This window comes from Bos mutus, chromosome 15 (genome assembly GCF_027580195.1).
Source record: "Bos mutus isolate GX-2022 chromosome 15, NWIPB_WYAK_1.1, whole genome shotgun sequence".
Taxonomy (NCBI): Eukaryota; Metazoa; Chordata; class Mammalia; order Artiodactyla; family Bovidae; genus Bos; species Bos mutus.
The window spans coordinates 30,426,145-30,449,044 of NC_091631.1; the positions used below are offsets into that span (position 1 = coordinate 30,426,145).

The 22,900-nt window shown below is 46.6% G+C and overlaps 1 protein-coding gene across 3 annotated transcripts; it reads right to left on the bottom strand.

Annotated features, from left to right (window-relative positions):
- Positions 1-8,529: 8,529 nt before the first annotated feature.
- Positions 8,530-12,861, bottom strand: LOC102275702 (folate receptor alpha). 3 transcript variants are annotated; one of them, XM_014477504.2, is made up of 5 exons: positions 12,773-12,861; positions 12,513-12,689; positions 9,474-9,662; positions 9,138-9,273; positions 8,530-8,999 (listed from the first exon to the last, which is right to left on the bottom strand). In XM_014477504.2, exons 2-5 carry the CDS (start codon positions 12,675-12,677, stop codon positions 8,764-8,766), a joined length of 726 nt encoding a protein of 241 aa, XP_014332990.2. In that variant the 5' UTR covers positions 12,678-12,689; positions 12,773-12,861; the 3' UTR covers positions 8,530-8,763. The 3 variants fall into 3 exon arrangements, with proteins under 3 accessions (XP_014332990.2, XP_005893564.2, XP_070239267.1); XM_005893502.2 differs by having other exon boundaries at positions 12,764-12,845; XM_070383166.1 differs by having other exon boundaries at positions 12,783-12,842.
- Between the last annotated feature and the right edge of the window lie 10,039 nt (positions 12,862-22,900).

Below are 22,900 nucleotides of genomic sequence, written 5' to 3' on the forward strand. Positions count from 1 at the left end.
GTATATTCTTGCCTCTTTTGTCGAAGATAAGGAGTTCCTTATACAGCAAGGAGATCAAACCAGTCAATCCTAAAGGAAATCAACCCTAATATTCACCAGTAGGACTGAAGCTACCCTTTTGTGGATCACTGCCTTGTTGTGGCAAAGCGGCTTGTGTAACCTGATAAAGCTATGAGCCGTGTCATGTATGGCCACCCAAGATGGACGGGCCATAGAGGAGGGTTCTGACAAAATGTGATCCACTGGAGGAGGGAATGGGAAACCACCTCGGGATACTTGCTGTGAGAACCTTATGAACTGTATAAAAGGACAAAAATATATGCCACCGAAAGATGAGTCCTCCAGGTCTGAAGGTGTCCAGTATTAACTTAAAAAAAACTAAGATCATGGCATCTGGCCCCATTACTTCATAGAAAACAGAAGGGGAAAAGGTGGAAGTAGTGACAGAGTTCCTCTTCGTGGGCTCTAAAATCACTGCAGATGGTGACTGCAGCCACGAAATCCGAAGACATTTGCTTCTTGGCAGGAAGGCTATGACAAACCTAGACAGTGTGTTGAAAAGCAGAAATATTACTCTTCGACAAAGGTCATATAGTCAAGGCTATGATCTTCCCAGAGGTCACATGTCGTTATGAAAGCTGTACTGTAAAGAAGGTGGAGAACGGAAGAATTGATGCCTTCAAACTGCTGGAGAAGACTCCTGAGAGTCCCTTGGACAGCAAGGAGATCAAACCAGTCAATCTTAATAGAAATCAACCCTGAATACTTGTTGGAAGGACTGCTGAAGCTGAAGCTCCAGTATTTTGGTCATCTGATGTGAAGAGCCGACTGACTGGAAAAGTCCCTGATGTTGGGAAAGATTGAGGGCAGGAGAAGAGGGCATCAGAGGATCAGATGCCATCACCAATGCAATGGACATGAATTTGGGCAAACTTCAGGAGATGGTGAGGGACAGGGAGGCCTGGTGCACTGCAGTCCGTGGGGTCGCAAAGAGTCGGACATGACTGGGTGACTGAACAACAACAACAAGAACTGATGCTGAAGCTGAAGCTCCAATCCTTTGGCCACCTGATGCGAAGAGCTGACTCATTGGAAAAGACCCTGATTCTGGGAAAGATTGAGGGCAGGATCAGAAGAGGGCAACAGAGGATGAGGTGGTTGGATGACATCACCAACTCAATGGCCATGAATTTGAGCGAACTCTGGGAGATAGTGAAGGACAAGGAAGCCAGGCATGCTACAGTCCATGGGATCACAAAGAGTAAGACATGACTTGACTGAACAACAAAAGGTCAGTGACTGAAGTCGCTAATGACTTACTCCCTGTAGATGGCAGAACGACATTCTTTCGCTGGCAGTTTTATCAAAGGTAAGGCAAAATAAGATAATACAGTTGTATGCACTCAGTGATCAAGCACATGTTGTATGGGGAAATAGCTACACTAGTGGGATAATTAAAATAATAACCTCGCGTTCATTCTCAGATGAGATTTTGACAACAAATGACTGTGTAAAAGTTTACAACAGTATCTTAATTTTGGAGCTCCAAATGCAGATCTATGTTTTTTTTTTTTTTTTAAAGCCCTACTTCCAGCTCTTTCCAGTTTCATTATTTAGCTACTCTCAGAGACCCTGTGACCCGGGACAATGTCAGAGAACAAAGGCTTGGAGGTGGACATGAGCAACAGTTCACCTCCAGGGTCCAGGGCGGCTCCTGAACCCTGCCCCAGAGCTGGCCTCTTGATAGCATCTCAATCTCCTGACCTCTCACACTGAGATTTGGGAGGTGCCTGCTCCCTCATCCCACTGCTCACCAGGTGCCTGGTTCTCCTAAAACGCCCAGAATTCATTTCCCATGGCTCCTAAAGCTTATGCATCCTCCCTGCTCACAAAGTTGCCCTGCCCTCCCATTGCCCCCCATCTCCTGAAGAACTCCAGCATCGTGCCTGGGTCTCCTGGATGTGGGCTGAGCTGAGTGGCCTCCAGGCTGACTCTGCCCTAAGGGCTCTGGGAAACCTGGAATTAAATTCCCACAAAGCTCCCCTCATCCTCCTTGTGTCCTCACTTTTCACCCTTCCACAATTCAATATCCTGCTACACATGTTTATTGTTCACTGTTTAGGTGTTCATTCATTTACTAATTCATTCATTCCAGGATCCAATTATCTCTCCATGGACCCTGTCACTCCCTGATCTCCAAGAGCACAGGAGACATCTTAACTCTTGGAAATGCCACATGGTTCACAATTAGGTTCCTTTGGGAGCACAGAGTCTAACAGTTTAGAGCACAGGGTTTCGGATCCCAACTCTCACACTCCCTCCACCCACCCTTGACCTTGGGGGAAAATAACTCACATTATCTTGAGGCTTAGTTTCCTTACCTGAGGATTAAATGTAGGGGGGAAGCCCTAACAATCACTAGTCACCTGGGCCGGGACTGAGAAATCACTTGGGAATGAGGAACGTGCCCCAAGTCACACAGTTCAGTTCAGTTTAGTTTAGTCACTCAGTCGTGTCCGACTCTTCGCGACCCCATGAACCGCAGCACACAGTAGGGACCACCCACGTCCAACTCTGGACCCTCAAATCCAGGGCTCCTTCAGCTTTTGCCCCCTGTACCTTCGCTGTGCGGAGGCTCCCATGGGGTGACTAGCAGACTCCTGGGGGAGTACTGGGAGGGCTGAGAAAGCCCTTTCTCCACTCAGTCAGTTGGTGATTCTTTTTTTTGCTATGGCCTCTTTCTAGAGCCAGTGCTTTCTTCCCCTCCATGCCACATAAATCAGCCTGTAAACCCCTCCCCATCTTCCTGGTCTCAGCTCAGATCTTGGTCCAGCTTGCCCCTCCCTTCTCCCCTCCCACCCCCACACCAATCATGACCCTGACACCACCACCCCTCCCCACATGGTCCCAGACTTAAAGCTCTGAGCACTCAGTGCAGTGCTGAAAGGCAAAGTCCTGGGTTCTACCAACGTATAGTTTAACCTTGGGCAGGCCCCGATTCTGCTTCTGGATTCTCTGCTTTTAGGGATCCTGCCAGAGTGGATCCTTCCAGTTCAGATCCTTTAGTGCTTTCTGGGAGTGCCCTAGGGTGTATAGCTAACATACCTGGGAGGAATGCTGGCTGTTCGTCTGGCTCAGGCTTCTGTTCTGCTCTGCAGTCCCCCTTGCCTCACTCTAGGGGACAGAAGGGCTTAGTGGCCTAGGAGACGGGCCGTGGGAATGTGGCCCAGGAGAGGCTCTTAGGATAGGGCGAAGGCCACCCAGGAGTTAATTATTGCATGTGGGCTCCAGCCAGGCCTCCATGGGAGGGTGGTGGGTAGGAGTGTGAGGATTAATAGTGCAGGCCCAAGGTCAATTACCGAGCCCCACTTACTCCATTTTCTCCCCTAAACTCAGTTCTGAGAAAACCTTGCAGCCTGAATTGCTGAGATCCTTTAAAATAATCTGCTCCACTTCTAACCCCCTCATCCTGTTTTACAGATAAAGAGAATGAGACCCAGAGAATCAGGACAGAGCTCATTGCAGGGCAAAGGCTGGAGCACAGGTTTCCAAGCTCCAGGGCACTTGAACAGAGTGTTGTTCTTGTTCAGTCACTCAGTCATGTCCGACTCTTTGCGACTCCATGGACTGCAGCATCTCAGGCTTCCCTGTCCTTTACTGTCTCCCTGAATTTGCTCAAACTCATGTCCATTGAGTCGGTAATACTATCCAAACATCTCATCCTCTGTCATCCCCTTCTCTTCCTGCCCTCCATCTTTCCCAGCATCAGAGTCTTTTCCAATGAGTCAGTTCTTCGCATTAGGTGGCCAAAGGATTGGAGCTTCAGCGTCAGTCCTTCTAGTGAATGTTCAGGGTTGATTTCCTTTCTAATTGACTGGTTTGACCTCCTTGCTGCCCAAGGGACTCTCAAGAGTCTTCTCCAGCATCACAATAATTTGAAAGCATCAATTCTTCAGCACTCAGCATACAGAGTGCAGAGTTCCCATATCCCCAGCTTATAGAGCCACTGACTCTTCAATCTCATCAGCCTCAGGCATCACCCACTTCCAGCTGTAAAATCACAGATGTTCAGTTTACTAGAGCCTCAGTTGTCCCAAGGCCCTAGCTCCCCTCCCTTCCTCCATCCATTCACACAAGTCTACTTTCTCCAGCAGCCAACAGTCTGCTCTAATGTAGATTCCTCACCCCCTACTCCTACCCCAGCCAGGAACAGAGCCTTCCTTTTTACACCCTCTGAGGCCAGGTTGCTACCACTGCTGGAGAAAAAGAAAAGAGGAGGAAGAAATAAGTTCAGGAGAGAACATTGAGCTCTCTTGTGTTGAGGTGCTATGTGCAACGTGGTGTGAGGTTGTGGTAAAAGAGAAAACCCAGGGAAGGGTCCATGTTGGATGTGGAAGCCATCAGCCTACACACAGCAGCAGAAGTTTAAAGAATATAGGGCCTCAGTACTGTTGGAGGACTTTGCTGGTGGTCCAGTGGTTAAGAATCCGCCTGCCAATACAGGGGACATGGGTTCGACCCTTGGTCCAGGAAGATTTCACATGCCTTAGAGCAACTAAGCCCTTGCACCACAGCTACTGAGCTTGAGTCTTGCAACTACTAAGCCAAAGCACCCTAGAGCCCTCGCTCCACAAGAGAAGCTATCACAATGAGAAGCCTGGACACCACAACCACAGAATAGGCCCTGCTCGCTGCAACTAGAGAAAGCCTGAGCACAGCAACAAAGACCTACTGTAGCCAAAAAATTAACAAAAATTTTAAAAAAGGTCTCAGTTAAAAAAAAAAAAAACTTGTAAAGGGCACCGGTCTGGGCCCATGGAGCAAGGAAGTGGGGAGCTGGGAGCCAGAAGAGGCAGCTGGATTACTGGAGGAGAATCAGCCAAGAAGGAAAGCCCTATAGGCCTGCAAAGAAATTGACTCCAATGCGGGGAGGAGGGAAGAAATGGACTCCCAGGAGACCCCCATCTTGTGCCCTGCTTTCCCTCTCCCGCAGAGTGAGCCATTCCTGAATCTTGTGACAGACAAGCTGGGAGGACTAAGCCCTCTGAACACCTGAGCAGGTAGAAGGCAGCTAGGACCCCCAGACATCCCTCCTGGCTTTACAAGCCCAACTCAGCCTTCTCCTGATTGGAGAAGCATGGCCATGTGTCCAGGAATGCCCCAAAGCATTCTCCTATACACTCATCTAAGGGCTTCCCAGGTGGCGCAGTGGTATAGAATCTGCCCGCCAATGTAGGACACACAGGAGACACCAGTTCTCTCCCTGGGTTGGGAAGATCCCCTGGAGTAGGAAATGGCAACCCACCCCAGTATTCTTGTCTGGGAATTCCCATGGATAGAAGAGCCTGGCAGACTATAGGCCAGGGGTTTGCAAAAGAAATGGATAGGACTGAGCACACACACTCACGTATGTGTTCATCAGGATGGACTTTCCCTGTCCCCCATTCTCTGCCCCTGCACCAGAAGTTGATTATAAATTGGACTTTATAGATGCTTTTGAACTCTGGTGTTGGAGAAGACTCTTGAGAGTCCCTCGGACTGCAAAGAAGATCCAACCAGTCCATCCTAAAGGAGAGCAGTCTTGGGTGTTCATTGGAAGGACTGCTGTTGAAGCTGAAACTCCAATACTTTGGCCACCTCATGCGAAGAGCTGACTCATTGGAAAAGACTCTGATGCTGGGAAGGATTGGGGGCAGGAGGAGACAGGGACAACAGAGGATGAGATGGCTGGATGGCATCACCGACTTGATGGACATGAGTTTGGGTGAACTCCGGGAGTTGGTGATGGACAGGGAGGCCTGGCGTGCTGCAATTCATGGGGTCGCAAAGAGTTCGACACAACTGAGTGATTGGACTGAACTGAACTGAACTGATAGTCCATCCACTCAGGAGTGATGTTTGACCCCTGAGAACTCAGGGGTTCAGAAGAAGAGACTGGCAAGTGGGAGGTAAGTTGGACCCATGAGTTCTAACCCATGAGGAGTCCCTGCCCTTGCTGAATCTCATGCCGAGCTCTGAATCTGAGACCCCAGTGCTCAGACCACCTGGCCAACAGGCAGGGACACAGTCAAACAGCCACTGTGAAGCCGATCCTGAGAGTATCCACCTGGATTACAAGCTTAATATCAGCCAAGTTAGCCGTCAGCATCCTTGTGGACCCCAAACTGAAGGCTACTCTGTGACCAGACAAAAATAACAGGAAGGTCTTTGGCCCTGCGTGGGTAGGGGCTCTGGGCTGCAGGGAGGGGGGATGGGAGAAGCTGGAGCTTTTCCTGATGTGAGCCAGCATCATATGCAATTGCTTACCACCCATCCTCATAGTTGAGAAAAATATAGTTCCCAGGCAGCAAGAGGGGCTAGGATTCAGAACTGAGTCTGATTCCAAGCCTGGTTTCTTTCACAAAGAAAGGAGAGCTCTGTGAAGGCATCAGAGTCTGAGGACTGCAGATCCAGTGTTTCTTCTCTGGCCTCATTTCCTGCCCTTGTCCTCTTAACTTCTATCTTAGCCACCTAGAAATTCTCCTTGTGCTTCTATCACCTCCAAGCCTTTGTACTTCTTGAACCTTCTCCAGGAAATGTCATTCCTCCTGCCTAATCTGCTTGGTCAACACTACGCTGTCTCTGGAAACCTTCCCTCACCTTTCTGGGCTTCCACAGAACTGCGCCACACTCTGTGCTCCCCTGGAGCAAACCCTCAGCTCAGTGTGCTAAGAGTTGTCAGTTATCAGGTCTGTCTGTCTGCCCCCACCAGAGAGTACAAGGCACTTAGTTGCCTACGTGTCGGCTGACACAGCCAGAAGGCATCTGTTGACCGACAGACTGAGTGCATGGATTCCTTTGCTTCCTAAGCACCTCCTCTGTGCGAGGCACTGACCCAGGGCCAGGGGATCTGACACAAAATGACATAGACACAGCCTTTGCCTTAATGTGTATATGTTTTGTAGGGAAAGTCAGACAATAAGCACAGCGAATTGATATCTATACAAGAGGACCCGTGATGTGATGAGAAAGTACCCAGGTGAGAAGTTCTTTTGGTTGGGTTGTCAGAAGTCGTTTGTTGTGCTAAGTCGTGTCTGACTCTTTTTGAGGAATTAATCATAGGATGAACTCTAAGTGGCTACAAGAAGTCAGCCTGCAGAGTATCAAAACATTCTAGGAAGCTCAACTGAACACAGTGAGTCAGCCTGCAGAATATACAAGAACATTCTAGGAACCCAGAGAGGAGGGGACTTCTGGGCCACTGAAGGAGTTTGGTTTTTCCAGCAGATACCATGGGAAAGCATTTAAAGGGTTGGAGAGGGGGGTGTCACAAAAATAAAACATTTTTTCGGTATTTGTTTTCATTTTTTAAAAAGCGTCCATCAGATAAAATTCCAGGGTGAAAGTTTGATGATGAATAGGATATTTGCCATCCTCAAAATATCTACCTACAACATACTTATTAATTACAAAAAGGGGGAAAGTAATGGAGAAACCCGGCAGACCCAATCCCAACCAGTTAACGTCCTCAGGAATGGGCCAACCTGACACCTATGCCCCCCACCACCATGATGCCTCAAGAGCACACAGAATTGCTTTCAGGATATTCATGTCCAAAGTGCAGAACCTCAGTCAGATAAACCCAAACTGAGAGTTATTCTACAAAATAACTTTCAAAGATGTCAAGGCCATAAAAGAATGAACCTCCCTCCCTCAAATGTCCATCAGTAAGTGAATGAATTAAGTGTGATCAATACATAGAATGGAATATTGCCCAGCAATGAAACAGAATGAACTAGTCTCTGTAGATCAATATGGAAAGAAACCTTGTTTCAGAAGGTTGTTCAGAAACCTTGTTCTCGTGGTAAGAAACATGGCCAGTGAAAAACTCTACTGAGACGCCCTTTATCCCACCTATCAGTTTAGAAGAAAATCAGCTTAGTAGAACATTCAAAGTGTGATGCTCTACTGGGTTGACCACATGATGGGGAAATAAGGCACTCGTACATTGCTGGTGGGGGCCCCATTGATACAACCCCTGTAGAATTATAACTATCAAAATTATAAATCCAAATGCTCCTTGACCCAGCAATCCCTCTTCTGGAATCCAACAGTATAGCATTCTACTATGTATATTGTTATTCACTGTAGAATTGTCATTAAAAACAAAAACGAAAAAACAAAACAAAACAAAAACGAAACTGAGACAATGCAAGCTTTCCTCATGAGGGTCTGCCCACCAATATCTCCTTCCCAGCCCACATCTAGTAAGGGAAGGAAAGGGAAAGAAACTTCAGGAGCCAATAACTCATCTGCCAGTCTCTCCCCAGCTTCCCTCCACCAATTCTCTTGTTCTCTTGTGGTATAGGAGGGGGAAGGCCAGTGCAGAAGAGCCCCAGGCTAAGGATGAACTTCCACCCTCTGCTTGCTGATGAACTTCATGCTAGCCCAGTCCCTTTTGGGACCTCTCAACAGGAAGGATGGAGCAATAAGGCATGCCTACCACCTCCCAACCCACTCATCCCCAAATTATTTATAAAATACAGTACACACATGGATATATTTATTAGAATAAACTCTCAGAGGATCCCCATAGGGTTTTGGATCAGGAAACAATGACCAAGGTATTATGAGTCCTCCTCGTCTGAGAGAGTGGAGCTGGGTTGAACTGAGATAATCACCCAGGTTGGGTGCAGGTAAGGAAGATGTTCAGGTGTCGGCAGCGAGAACAGCTTAGTTAAGGAGCCAGAGTGGCAGCATCTGGGTCAAGTTGAGCAGGAGGGGTCAGATCCCCTGGGGTGTGGACCCAGAAGTAGGGTTCTCAGCATAAAATCTCGCCACCTCCTCATTGGGGTTGCCCTGGAAGGGGTCGAACCACATCTGAATGCAGCGGCCGCTGCCCCGGCTGTAATTGCTGACCTTGTAGGAGTGACTCCAGATTTCATTGCACAGAGCAGCAGGCGTCGGGAAGTAGAAGTCAAAGCGGTGGCAGGCAGCTTTCACTGGGCACTGGTTGTACCCTGTGGGGAGGATGGAAGACCTGTAGCCACTAGGTCCAGAACCATCTCTTGCTCTACCAACCCCACAACCGCAAATCTCCATAAACCCTTCCACACCCCCACCTCCCCCTCCCACTCCCCACACCCCCCAGTCCTCACCTGAGGTCCAGTTCCAGCCCTTGTGCCAGTTGCTCTTGCAGGTGTAGGAGGTGCGGCAGTCTTCCCACCAGCTCTGACAGTCCTCTTTGCACAGGGGCACACCCAGCACCCGCTCTTTGCGCCACCTCTGGTTAACCTGGAGGGGTCAGGGGAGGGAGGGAGCCAGTCTGTCAGGGATCTCAGCTGCTATAGCCTTGATGGGGTCCAGGGTTGGGGAGGTGGGGGCGATGCCTCTATCACCCTCAGACCAGAATTCATGAACCACACCCTCCCTGCAAGTGACCAGTGGACTCTGCCCTCTGCTGAAGCTCCTGTCTGTGGGGCTGGTGCCCATACCTCCCGGATCCAGGGCCCCAGATTAGGTGAGCACTCGTAGAGACAGGTGTCCTGAATAAAGTGGCGCTTGCAAGCAGGCTCCATCTTGCCACAGTGGTCCCAGTTGAATCTGTACAGGTAGGAAATGTCCTTATGGGCTTCTATGCTGGTGTTGACAGAGCAGCAGGCATTCTTCCTCCAGGGGCTGCACTGTGGAGGGGAAGATGTGGGGCTAAGTCCTTGAGCCACCGTGGCCATCTCCATATTCTGGCTCCTCTGCCTCGGGTAGATCATCCAGAGGATCACTCGCTGGGGAGGCTGCCCCTGAGCCTGGACTTGAGAGCCCTCATTTTGGGGTAGAGGCAGTAATAATACTGACCTTCTAACAGAAAGTAACACAGGGGACGTGGGAGATCTGGGGAATCATCATCTGGGGGGACATTATTATTTGTACATCTCTAAACTGTTTACAAAGTTATTTCACGTTATCTGGGTTATTTATATTATTCATTTTGCACCGAGCTGGTATTAACTGAGTGCAGGCACTGTGCTGGCTGATGAGTATACTGTAATGAACAAAATAGATCAAATCTCTGCCCTCCTTGAGCTTATGGTTTTAGTGAGGGGCAGGGAGGGGGGGTACAGAGAACACTGGGGGCACAGAAAAGAGCAGATGCAAAGTCCCTGAGATTCTTGCACTTTATCTTCTCTTACTGAAGATAATGGTCCCAGTCGAAAGACCATTACTCCAGTTTTACAGAGTTTAAGGAAGCGGCACCCTTTGTGGATGGTAAGGTTAAGGTTTTAACTCAGGACAGACAGGAGAGGGGAATCCTGGACTCAGGTTGTGGTGGGGGTGGAGGAAAGGGGACTGGTCTGGCTCTTTCAGGGTCTGGAAGCCCAGGTGAGGGGACTCCTGGTAGGTCTTGAAAGAAGAGAGGCGCAGAGTGGCAGTGACCCACACATGGCCCGGCCACGGGCCATGGGACTAAATGTGGGAGGCAATCCTGGAGAGGTAAATTCAAGGCAGGTAAGAAGGTAGCAGGGGCTTCCCAAGTGGTGCTAGTGGGAAAGAACCCCCCTGACAATGCAGGAGATATAAGAGACACAGGTTCAATCCCTGAGTTGGGAAGATCCCCTGGAGGAGGGCACAGCAACCCACTCCAGTATTCTTGCCTGGAGAGTCCCACGGACACAGGAGCCTGGTGGGCTACAGTTCAGTGGTTCACACAGAGCTGGACACAACTGAAGCGACTTAGCACACATACACAAGATGGGAGAAGTGATTGTGGTTTTTAGGAATTGCCGTGGGCTGGGAGTCAGGAGCTGAGTGATCATGATGCTTGAAATGTCTGAGATGAACTCAAGCATGCAGGCTCAAGTGAGGGGGCAGCTGTGATGGCTCCGGACACTCAGGAGAAACTAAGGGAAGTCCTTGATGGCGGAGCCAAACTGATCCCTCTCCAATAACCAAGCCCATGCCCGGAGCTGCTGCCGCAGAGCCTGCTTCCAGGCTTCCCTAGCTTTTTGTGCATACGGTTCCTCAGATGCCCAAATCCTGGTCAACTTGCAAGACCCCATCCACTGCATCCCTGACCTGCCAGCCAGGGTCAGTGGTTTCCTCCTCTGAAAGGATTAATACATGTAATGAAAAATACTTCCTGGCCCGTTTTGGAGAGGCTCTAGAAAACCGGCCACTCTCACATAGCCTATGTCCCTCTGAATTGCAGTCACCTGTCTTCCTCAAAGATCTGCGCACCATTTCTTGGCAAAGAGGAAGTGCTACTAAAGGTTCTTTAAAGCCCCCTTTAAAACTTAAAAAATCCTAAAAATGCGGTGGTGCATATGGACTTTCAGTTTTGGAAGATGAAAACATTCTGGAGGTGGATGGTGGTGATGGTGGTGAGGTTTGCATGTGAATCTACCTAATGCCACAGCATTGCATGCTTAGAAATGCGTAAATGGCAAATTTTATGTTATGGGTATTTTACTAGCAAATGAACTGTTGGAAATAGCTCAGAAGTCATGGGCTGCTGAACTTCCCTCTCTTCACTTGAAGACCCTGGAGACAGTCCATGCCAGCCTTTCCCTGGGGACACTGCAGCACCCCCAGCAGTGTGAAGGCTTGTAGGGAGCCGAGGGAGAGACCAGAGGGGATAAGATACCCGCATTTCTCATGAGCCTGGAGTTCAACTTCAAGCTCAGAGTCCCTGAGCTGCTTTAGGGATCTTCCCTTGCGACCAGCCTCACCTCCCCTTCTCTGCGGGCCGCAGTGTTCTTGGCTCTGGCCACACTGGACTTGGCACCATGCATGCTGTCACCCTCCAACCTGTGTACACACCGTCCTCTGCTAGGCTGCCTTTTCCTGCTTTGTCTTCCTGGAAAACTCTTACTCAACCTCCAAGGCCAAGCCAATGGCCTCTTTACTTGGAAGTCTTCCCAGCGTATCTGATTTGCCACTTTCTCATCAGGACCTAATGGAGGTGAGGACCTGGCCTATTTGTAGTTCTTTGTTACATGGTGACCATGAGGGACCTGTCTCTCCTACCTTGACTTTGAGCTCCATGGGCTGGCACATAGTGCAGGTTGGGAAAGTTACCACCAGTCCCTCTCCCGGCTGGATTCTGAGTTCCCATGTCTACCTGTGCCTTCTCTGGGCCTATTTCCTCATTTGTATAAATAGAGACCACCTGCTGCTGCTGCTGCTAAGTCGCTTCAGTCGTGTCCGACTCTGTGTGACCCCATAGACAGCAGCTCACCAGGCTCCCCCGTCGCTGGGATTCTCCGGGCAAGAACACTGGAGTGGGTTGCCATTTCCTTCCTACCACCTACCAAGTAGGTATTCACAGACAAGGTGTGAGGAAAACACTTGACCCATAGAGGGCGCTAGATAAATAGTCCTCCCAGTGTTGTAGTGACCTCCTAGGAGAGGTCCACCAGGATCACCTCCCTGCCACCCTCCTGCCTCCATCACTCCCAAAGCTGATCTTCCCATCACCCTAACTTCTCCCTTTTTGGGGGTCTTCCCTCTCCCCTACCCCAGACCCCACCCAATCTCACCTGCTCGTGTAGACTGTCCTCTGGGCCTGGTTCTGCCTTGTGGTGCTTGGCATCCATGCAGACATTAAGTAGGTCTGTCCTGGCCCGTGGAGTTCTGGGGACCTGGGCACCCCATGCAGCAGCCACCAAAGCCAGAAGCAGCAACTGTGTCATCTGCCAAGCCATGACCACTCACTCCTGCCAGGAAGCCACCATAAGACTCTTGGTCAGATTTCTTGTCTCCCTCCCAAACCCAGATCTGGCCTCCTCACCTGGCTTACCCCACTTCACCAATGAGCTGAGCGATGAAGGGCCTGTAGAGGTCTGGACCAAGTGGTAGGAATCCACCCCCACCTGAGGACATTTCAACACTAGCTCTGTGACGTGGAGGGAGCCACCACCCCTCTCTAGACATCCCCTTCCGGTTTTGCCAAACAGTATTTCACCCACAATCAGAGGGTCCTGCATAACAGGAACCATGGGGCATAATCTGCTGATGGGGTTGTTGAGTGAGAGGAGGGGTGTCAGCCAGCCTTTGCTTCTGCTTCCTCATCCCATCCCAACTAGCCCGAAGCAACCTAAGTTTAGGAGCCAAGAGATTGCCAGCAGAGTAAACAGGGAAGCTGACCAGTGGCCAGATGAAGGCCATTGAACCATTCAGTTCTTGCTTAAGGTTCCAGAGCTTGTGCCAAGGGAGCTGAGAGTAGCGAGAAGGCTATATGGAAAGCTGTGCTGTGCTGTGCTTAGTTGCTCAGTCATGTCCAATTCTTTGCAACCCCATGGACTGTAGACCCCCAGGCTCCTCCGTCCATGGGGATTCTCCAGGCAAGAATACTGGAGTGGGTTGCCTAATCCTTCTCCAGGAAATCTTCCTGACCCAGGGATCAAACCAGGGTCTCCTGCATGGCAGGCAGATTCTTTACCAATTGAGCTACCAGGGAAGCCCTAGTGAGAGCTAAACCTCAGGTCCTTACACCTCAACAACCCTCTGCAACCCCCACTGAGAGGTCTTGGGAAGTTCCCTGGGCAGAGTCAGGACTAGACCTTGGGGAAGGCCAAGAAGTAAGGAGAATGTGGAGGAGAAACTGAGCCAGAGCAGTGGGTGGTGGAGGCACCAGAGGAAAAGCCCTCCCAGGACACCAGGGGAGCCCCCATCTTGCCTCTCACCTCCTACTTCCCATCCCTACTTTTCCTCCCTGTCCTGCTCTTACCTCTGCCCTCAGCCTACCTGGGATAGGACAGTGTCTCCCCTCTCTTTTATAAGCCTGTGCAGACTGCTTGGTCAACCGCTCAGTCAGCGAAGTCTAGAGGCTTTGTCTAGGAAACAGCTCAATTGTCTTTCAGTTCAGAGCCAGTTAAATTATGGTATACACACCCAGTGGGATTTAACCTGTTGAAAAAGATTGAGAGAACTCTTGACGTATGAATATGGAAAACTTTCCAAGTACATTGTTAAGTGACAAAAGAAAGGTGTATACACTTACGGTCAATTAAACTACGACAAAGGAGTCAAGAGTATACAATGGAGAAGAGACAGTCTCTTCAATAAGTGGTGCTGGGAAAACTGGACACCTACATGGAAAGGAATGAAACTAGAACATTCTCTAACACCATATCCAAAAAGAAAACTCAAAATGGATTAAATACCTAAATGTAGACTGGAAACCATAAAACTCCTAGAAGAAAATGTAGGTTGAGCACTCTTTGACATAAATCACAGCAATATTTTTTTCGCTCTATCTCCTAAAGCAAAAGAAATAAAAGCAAACATAAATTAGACCCAATTAAATTTAAAAGTGTTTGCACAGCAAAGGAAACAACCAACGAAATGAAAAGACAACCTACTGAGGGAATTTCCTGGCGGTCCAGTGGTTAGTACTCCATGCTTCCATTACAGAGGGCGTGGGTTTGACCCCTGGTCAGGGAACTAAGATCCTGCAAGCTATGCAGTGCAGCCAAAACAAAGAGAGAAACAAAACCCAACCTACTGAATGAGAGGAAATATTTGTGAATGATATAACTGATAAGGGTTTAATATCTAAAATATATAAACAGCTCCTACAACTGGACAGCAAAAATACAAAAAAAAATTTTTTTTAAATAGGCAAGACCACAATAGTTATTTTTCCAAAGAAAACTTGCAGATGGCCAACAGGCACATGATGCTCAACATCACTAATCATCAGGTAAATACAAATCAAAACCACAATGAGATATCGCCTCTCCCCTGAAATATACATCAGAATGGCTATTATCAGAAAGGACACAAATAACAAAGGATGTGCAAGGATGTGGAGAAAAGTGAACCTGTGTACATTGCTGGTGGGAATGTAAGTTGGTGCAACCACTGTGGAAAACAGCACGGAAGAGTCTCAGAAAACTAAAAATAGAACTATCATATGACCCAGAAACTCCACTCCTGGATGTATACCTGAGAAAACAAAAACATTAATTCAAAAGATACCCACAGGGACTTCCCTGGTGGTCCAGTGGCTGGGACTCTGCGTTCCCAGTATAGGAGCTGGGGTGAGGCATGGGTTTGATCCCCGAGAGCTGGATCCCACATGCTGCCACTGGAGTAGTCACATGCCTAAAGATTCTGAGTGCAGCCAAATAAATGAATAAATATTTTACAAGTGCTTTAAAAATCTAATAGAGAGAGACACACGTGGACTTCCCCACCAGTCAGTGGTTAAGACTCTGCCTTCCAATGCAGAGGGCTCCGGTCAGGGAACTGAGGCCCCATATCCCACATACCTCAGGGCATGACCAAAAAAAAAATTAAAAAAATAAAAAATACAACAAACTAGTGAATATAACAAAAAAGAAATAGACTCACAGATATAGGGAGCAAACTAGTGTTAACCAATGGAGAGAGAGAAGGGAGAAGGAACAATTTTGGGGTAGGGGACTAAGAGGTGCAAGTTATGATGTATAAAATAAGCTTTGAGGAGGTATTGTAAAGCATAGGAAATGTTAGCGATATTTTATAATAGCTATGAATGGCGTGCGTGCTTGCTTGCGTGAGTGCTTGGTTGCTTCAGTTGCGTCTGACACTCTGTGACCCCATGGACCATGGCCTACCAGGCTCCTCTGTCCATGGGATTCTCCAGGCAAGAACACCGGAGAGGGTTGCCATTTTCTTCTCCAATAAATGGCGTTATTACCTTTAAAAATTGTAAATCACCATATTGTACACCCATAATATTTAATATTGTATATCAACAATACTTCAATTTTTTAAAAAAGAAGAAGGTGCAGAAGGGCAACATGCATCTTTTGTGTAAAAAAGGTGGAGAGAGAATATCCATCTTTACAAATTCTGGAGGGAATTCCCTGGTGATCTTGCAAAACCTTACAGCACAGCCAAAGTAAAAAGTGAAGAAAGAAAGGAAGGGAGGAAGGGAGGGAGGGAACAGGCGGAGGGAGGGGGCAGAAAGAGAAAAAGAAAGAAGGAAGGAAGGGAGGGAACAGGCGGAGGGAGGGGGCAGAAAGAGAAAAAGAAAGAAGGAAGGAAGGGAGGGAACAGGCGGAGGGAGGGGGCAGAAAGAGAAAAAGAAAGAAGGAAGGAAAAGAGGGAAAGAGAATTCTGGAATGCTACAAAAAATATTTTAAGTGGTTGCTTGGGGGAGGACTTTGGCTTAGGGATTGGCTTAGAGTCTTTCCTCTATGAAAATTTCTGTGCTGTTTTGATTTTTGAACCATGTGAATACACATATACCTTTTTGAAATATACATGTATTTATGTATGCTGCTGCTGCTGCTGCTAAGTCGCTTCAGTCATGTCTGACTCTGTGCGACCCCATAGACGGCGGCCCACCAGGCTCCCCCGTCCCTGGGATTCTCCAGGCAAGAACACTGGAGTGGGTTGCCATTTCCTTGTCCAGTATTTATGTATACTTATATATAAAATATATATAAATAAAATATAAATGTAAATAAATGTATAAAGTTTATTTATAGATATATATTTATTTATATCAGTTTTGGATACCATACACATATTTACAAAAATATAAACATAAGACTACCAAGCATGCTAGTTCCTTGGGTATAATGCCAGAGAAATTCTTTGCATTTATGCCACATATATTCCATTTTTATGCACAAATGATAGTATGTTTCCCATTTTTAGATATTTTCACTATATGTATTAGTTGCTCAGTCATATCTGACTCTTTGTGACCCCATGGACAGTAGCCCACTAGGTTCCTCTGTCCATGGCATTCTTCAGGCAAGAATATTGGAATGGGTTGCCATTCCCTTCAGCTTTCGAGAAAAGAAAAAAAACCTCATGAAACCAAGCCATCCACACTTACACACTAGAATATTATTGTCACATTTAATAACATAACCTTCAAATTACTTTTCTGTACCTTGTACAGTCTGAAATTAACTCAAATGCAAAAAAAAAAAAATCCTTTCATTAATCATTATAACAAAAAGATAAGAAGAATAAGTTCATTTTTGCAAGTTAAAAGTGCATGATCCTCAGTCTTTATTTCTCAAATGTTGTTGTAGACAGTAAAATTGCTAAATGGTACTGCTCTTTTTTTTTTTAAGTAATTTATATTGATATTTTCCCATTATGATTTTGGGAAAACCTTCAAATCCTGTCATCACTCAGCTAGTAGAATGCCTCTCAAGGGAGGATGGGGGGCAAAGTCTGTGGTTTCAGTCTGTTCTCAATACCTGGTCCTGCTGCAGATAAGTCTGAGGTGATAAGGTCAGTGTCTGCCTGTGAGGTGCTCAACCTTGCCCCATCCACCTGCCTAGGGCTCCATCTTTGCTGAGTGCTGGACCGTAGTCAGCAGTGTCCTTCCGTCCTTCTATTGTACCAGCCTGGGATCTTCAATGTGTTCCTGGTCTTTGCATCTTCACTTTCTAAATAGAGATGTGTATATCCATCTTCCTTCTCTTAGGAGTAGTTTGAAAGTGTTATTTGTAGCCTAATTACCTATCTCCTAAGAGAAACCTGTGTGTAGGTCAAGAAGCAACAGTTAGAATTGGACGTGAAACAACAGACTGGTTCAAAATTGAGAAAGGAGAATGTCAAGGCTGTATGTTGTCACCCTGTTTATTTAATTTCTATGTAGAGTACATCATGCAAATGCTGGACAGGATAAATCCCAAGCTGGAATCAAGATTGCCAGGAGAAATATCAGCAACCTCAGATATGCAGATGATATTACTCTAATGGCAGACAGCAAAGAGGAACTAAAGAGCCTCTTGATGAGGGTGAAAGAGGAGAGTGAAAAAGTTGGCTGGAAATTCAACATTCAAAAAATGAAGATTACGGCATCTAGTCCCATCACTTCATGTCAAATAGAAGGGAAAAAAAGTGAAAACAGTGACATATGTGACAGATTTTATTTTCTTGGACTCCAAAATCACTTGGAGAAGGCAATGGCAACCCACTCCAGTACTCTTGCCTGGAACATCCCATGGACGGAGGAGCCTGGTAGGCTGCCGCAGTCCATGGGGTTGCTAAGAGTCAGACACGACTGAGCGACTTCACTTTCACTTTTCACTTTCATGCATTGGAGAAGGAAATGGCAGCCCACTCCAGTGTTCTTGCCTGAAGAATCCCAGGGATGGGGGACCCTGGTGGGCTGCCATCTAAGAGGTCACACAGAGTTGGACATGACTAAAACGACTTGGAACAACAGATTGGTTCCAAATAGGAAAAGGAGTATGTCAAGGCTGTGTATTGTCACCCTGCTTATTTAACTTCGATGCAGAGTACATCATGGGAAACGCTGGACTGGAAGAAGCACAAGCTAGAATCAAGATTTCGGGGAGAAATATCAATAATCTCAGATATGCAGATGATACCACCCTTATGGCAGAAAGTGAAGAGGAACTAAAAAGCCTCTTGATGAAAGTGAAAGTGGAGAGTGAAAAAGCTGGCTTAAAACTCAACGTTCAGAAGACGAAGATCATGGCATCCGGTCCCATCACTTCATGGCAAATAGGTGGGGAAACAGTGGAAACAGTGTCAGACTTTATTTTTTGGGGCTCCAAAATCACTGCAGATGGTGACTGCAGCCATGAAATTAAAAGACGCTTACTCCTTGGAAGGAAAGTTATGCCCAACCTAGATAGCATATTCAAAAGCAGAGACATTACTTTGCCAACAAAGGTCCATCTAGTCAAGGCTATGGTTTTTCCTGTGGTCATGTATGGATGTGAGAGTTGGATTGTGAAGAAGGCTGAGTGCCAAAGAATTGATGCTTTTGAACTGTGGTGTTGGAGAAGACTCTTGAGAGTCCCTTGGACTGCAAGGAGATCCAAACAGTCCATTCTGAAGGAGATCCAACCAGTCCATTCTGAAGGAGATCAGCCCTGGGATTTCTTTGGAAGGAATGATGCTAAAGCTGAAACTCCAGTACTTTGGCCACCTCATGCAAAGAGTTGACTCATTGGAAAAGACTCTGATGCTGGGAGGGATTGGGGGCAGGAGGAAAAGGGGACGACAGAGGATGAGATGGCTGGATGCATCACTCAGACTCATGGACCTGAGTCTGAGTGAACTCCGGGAGTTGGTGATGGAAAGGGAGGCCTGGCGTACTGCGATTCATGGGGTCGCAAAGAGTCGGACACGACTGAGCAACTGAACTGAACTGAACTGAACTGAAAGCGACTTAGCAGCAGCAGCAGCCAAATGGTGACTGCAGCCATGCAATTAAAAGATGCTTGCTCCTTGGAAGAAAAGCTATGGCAAACCTAATGTGGTGTTAGTCATTCAGTCATGTCCTACTTTTTGCGACCCCATGGACTGTAGCCCACCAGGTTCCTCTGTCCATGGGATTTCCCAGGCAAGAATATTAGAGTGGGTAGCCATTTCCTTCTCCAGGGAGCTTCCCAACCCAGGGATGGCAAACCTAGAGAGTGTATTAAAAAGCAGAGACATCACTTTGCCAATAAAGGTCCATCTAGTCAAAGCTGTGGTTTTTCCAGTAGTCATGTACAGATGTGAGAGTTGAACCATAAAGAAGACTGAGTGCCAAAGAACTGATGCTTTCAAACTGTGGTGCTGGAGAAAACTCTCAAGAATCCCTTGGACTGCAAGGAGATCAAACCAGTCAATCCTAAAGGAAATCAACCCTGAATATTCATTGGAAGGATTGTTGCTGAAGCTCCAACACTTTGGCCACCTGATGCAAAGAGCAGACTCACTGGAAAAGACCCTGATGCTGGGAAAGACTGAAGCCAAAAGAAAGGGATGACAGAGGATGAGATGGTTGGATGGCATCACCAATTCAATGGCAATGAGTTTGTGCAAACTCTGGGAGCTAGGGAAGGACAGGGAAACCTGGCATGCTGCAGTTCACAGGGTTGCAAGAGTCGGACACAACTTAGCTAATGAACAACAACAAACATTAGTGTACATAACCACACTAGTAGTCATATATTGAGAACTACTTTATATCAATTAAAATAATGAATGCTTTACTTACACTGTTGTGTCTTGTAACCTTCACATCACCCTGCAAAGCTGACATTATTCCCAACATAAAGATGAGGAAACCAAGGCTCTGGAATTAGCTGAATCTCCAAAAGCTTGAAAGTAGAGGAGTCAGGATTCAGCTCAAGTGGGTATAATTGCAAAGCCCATGTGTTTTCACTGTAACACTGTGTTTACTTTTTATAGTGATCTTTAGATCCTCTCTTTCAATACCTCTGTCTTTTTTTTTTTTTTTTTTTTTTGGTTGAGCCAGCATGGTATGTGGGATCTTAGTTCCCTGTCCTGGGATTGAACCTCGGCCCCCTGCAGTAGAAGCTTGGAGTCTTAACCACTGGACAGCCAGGAAAGTCTGAGCCTCTCTCTCCAAAAACCTCTTTGACTGTACAATTATTTTTTTTAGCTCTGCTCAGTTCAGTTCAGTTACTCAGTCGTGTCTGATTCTTTGTGACCCCATGGACTGCAGCACATCAGACTTCTCTGTCCATTACCAACTCCCTAAGCTTGCTCAAACTCATGTCCATCGAGTCAGTGATGCCAACCATCTTATCCTCTATCTTCTCCTTCTCCTCCTGCCCTCAATCTTTCCCAACATCAGGGTCTTTTCCAAGGAGTCAGTTCTTTGCATCAGGTGGCCAAAATATTGGAGTTTCAGCTTCAGCATCAGTCCTTCCAATGAATATTCAGAACTGATTTCCTTTAGAATTGACTGGTTGGATCTCATTGCAGTCCAAGGGACTCTCAAGAGTCTTCTCCAACACCACAGTTCAAAAGCATTAATTCTTCGGCACTCAGCTTTCTTTTATAGTTCACCTCTCACATCCATATATGACTGCTGGAAAAACCAAAGCTTTGACTCGATAGACTTTTGTTGGCAAAGTAATGGCTCTGCTTTTTAATATGCTGTCTAGGTTGGTCATAGTTTTCTTCCAAGCAATAAGCGTCTTTTAATTTCATGGCTGCAGTCACCATCTGCAGTGATTTTAGAGCCCCCAAAAATAAAGTCCGTCACTGTTTCCACTGTTTCCCCATCTATTTACCATGAAGTGATAGGACCAGATGCCACGATCATAGCTTTTTGAATGTTGAGTTTTAAGCCAGCTTTTTCACTCTCCTCTTTCACTTTCATCAAGCGGCTCTTTAGTTCTTCACTTTCCGCCATAAGGGTGGTGTCTGCCTATCTGAGATTATTGATATTTCTCCCAGCAATCTTGATTGGAGCTTGTGCTTTGTCCAGACCGGCATTTCACATGATATACTCCGCATATAAGTTAAAAGACAGTATGCAACCTTGATGTACTCGTTTCCCTATTTGGAACCAGTCTGTTGTTCCATGTCCAGTTCTAACTGTTGCTTCTTGACCTGCATACAGATTTCTCAGGAGGCAGGTTAGGTGGTCTGGTATTCCCATCTCTTTAAGAATTTTCCACAATTAGTTCTGCTAAGTTTTACCAAATAATACAAATAAGGGAAATATGATACTTTAGAAACGAGTATCATGTCACCCCATTCCAACCAGTTCTCTCTAATCATGTTATCAAGCAGGTATGCAAATCCTAAATGACACAAAAAGGAATAACCTAAGCTTTCCCTTGCCTTTTTGAGAAAAGCTAAGCAAATAAAGAAAGAAACAAATACATAAAATTAGTCCATGCCCAGATCAGTGATGAAAGTATGCCAGGGGAACTCCCTGCTGTGTAGTGGTTAGGACTCTGCTTTCACTGCCAAGGGCATAGGCTCAAGTCCTGGTTGGGGAACTAAGATCCCATAAGCAGTATCACGTGGCCCCAAAAGAAAAGAATGCCAAGAACCAAGAGTTATAACTAATCTAATCTCTTTCCCATGTGTGATAGGTTAAAAAAAAAAAAAATGAACCAATTATTTGACCATTGAGAAGTAAGGTCTATCTGTCCCCGTCACTTGAATGTAGATAGGCTGTATGACTGCTCTGACCAATATTTTAGTGAAAATGACACTGCCAGTTTCTAGTTCCAGGCCTTAAGAGACTTATGGATTGAATGTTTGTGTCTCTCCAGGGACTGCAAGGAGATCAAACCAATCAATCCTAAAGGAAATCAACCCTGAATATTCACTGGAAGGATTGTTGTTGAAGCTCTAATACTTTGGCTATCTGATACGAAGAACTGACCCATTGGAAAAGACCCTGATGCTGGGAAAGACTGAGGGCAGGAAGAGAAGGGGACGACAGAGGATGAGATGGTTGGATGGTATTACCGACTCAATGGACATGAGTTTGAGCAGACTCTGGGAAAATGTGCAGGACAGAGGAGCCTGGCGTGCTGCAGTCCATGGGGTCACAAAGAGTCAGATAGGACTTAGCAATGGACCAACAACAACATAATTCCTGTGTTGAAACCTCCTACCTCCCATGTCATGGTTTTAGAGGGTGGGGCCTCTGAGAGGTTGGAGGAGGTGATTAGGATTCTATGGGATTAGTGTCCTTATGAGAATCAGGAGAGAACTTGCCTCATTCTGCTCTGTACTGTGCCTGGATACATTAAGTCAGCAGTTTGCAACCCAGAAGACGGCCCTCACCAGAACGTGACAGTGCTGTCATCCTGACCTTGGACTCCTAACCTTCAAAATGTTTCCAAGTCCAAGCTCGTACTGCTTGCCGCATAAGACAATAAATTAAAAGACGAGTTTGGGGGGCAAGGAATATAGACTTTATATGAAAAATCAACAGACAAAGACGGTTTACTAGTGTCCCAAAGAATATCTTACTTGAGTTTGAACTCAAACTTCTTTTATACTAAAAGGGATGGTACGAAGTATGGCTGGTTGTTGCAACTTCTTGATTGAGGAATCCTTAGTTTTTGCAGCTATCCAAAGTCTGTTCATAATGTTCCTATAAATTTCCAATAAGGCAATTTTTAAAAATTAATTATTTTTTGGCTATACCTCACAGCTTGTGGGATCTTAG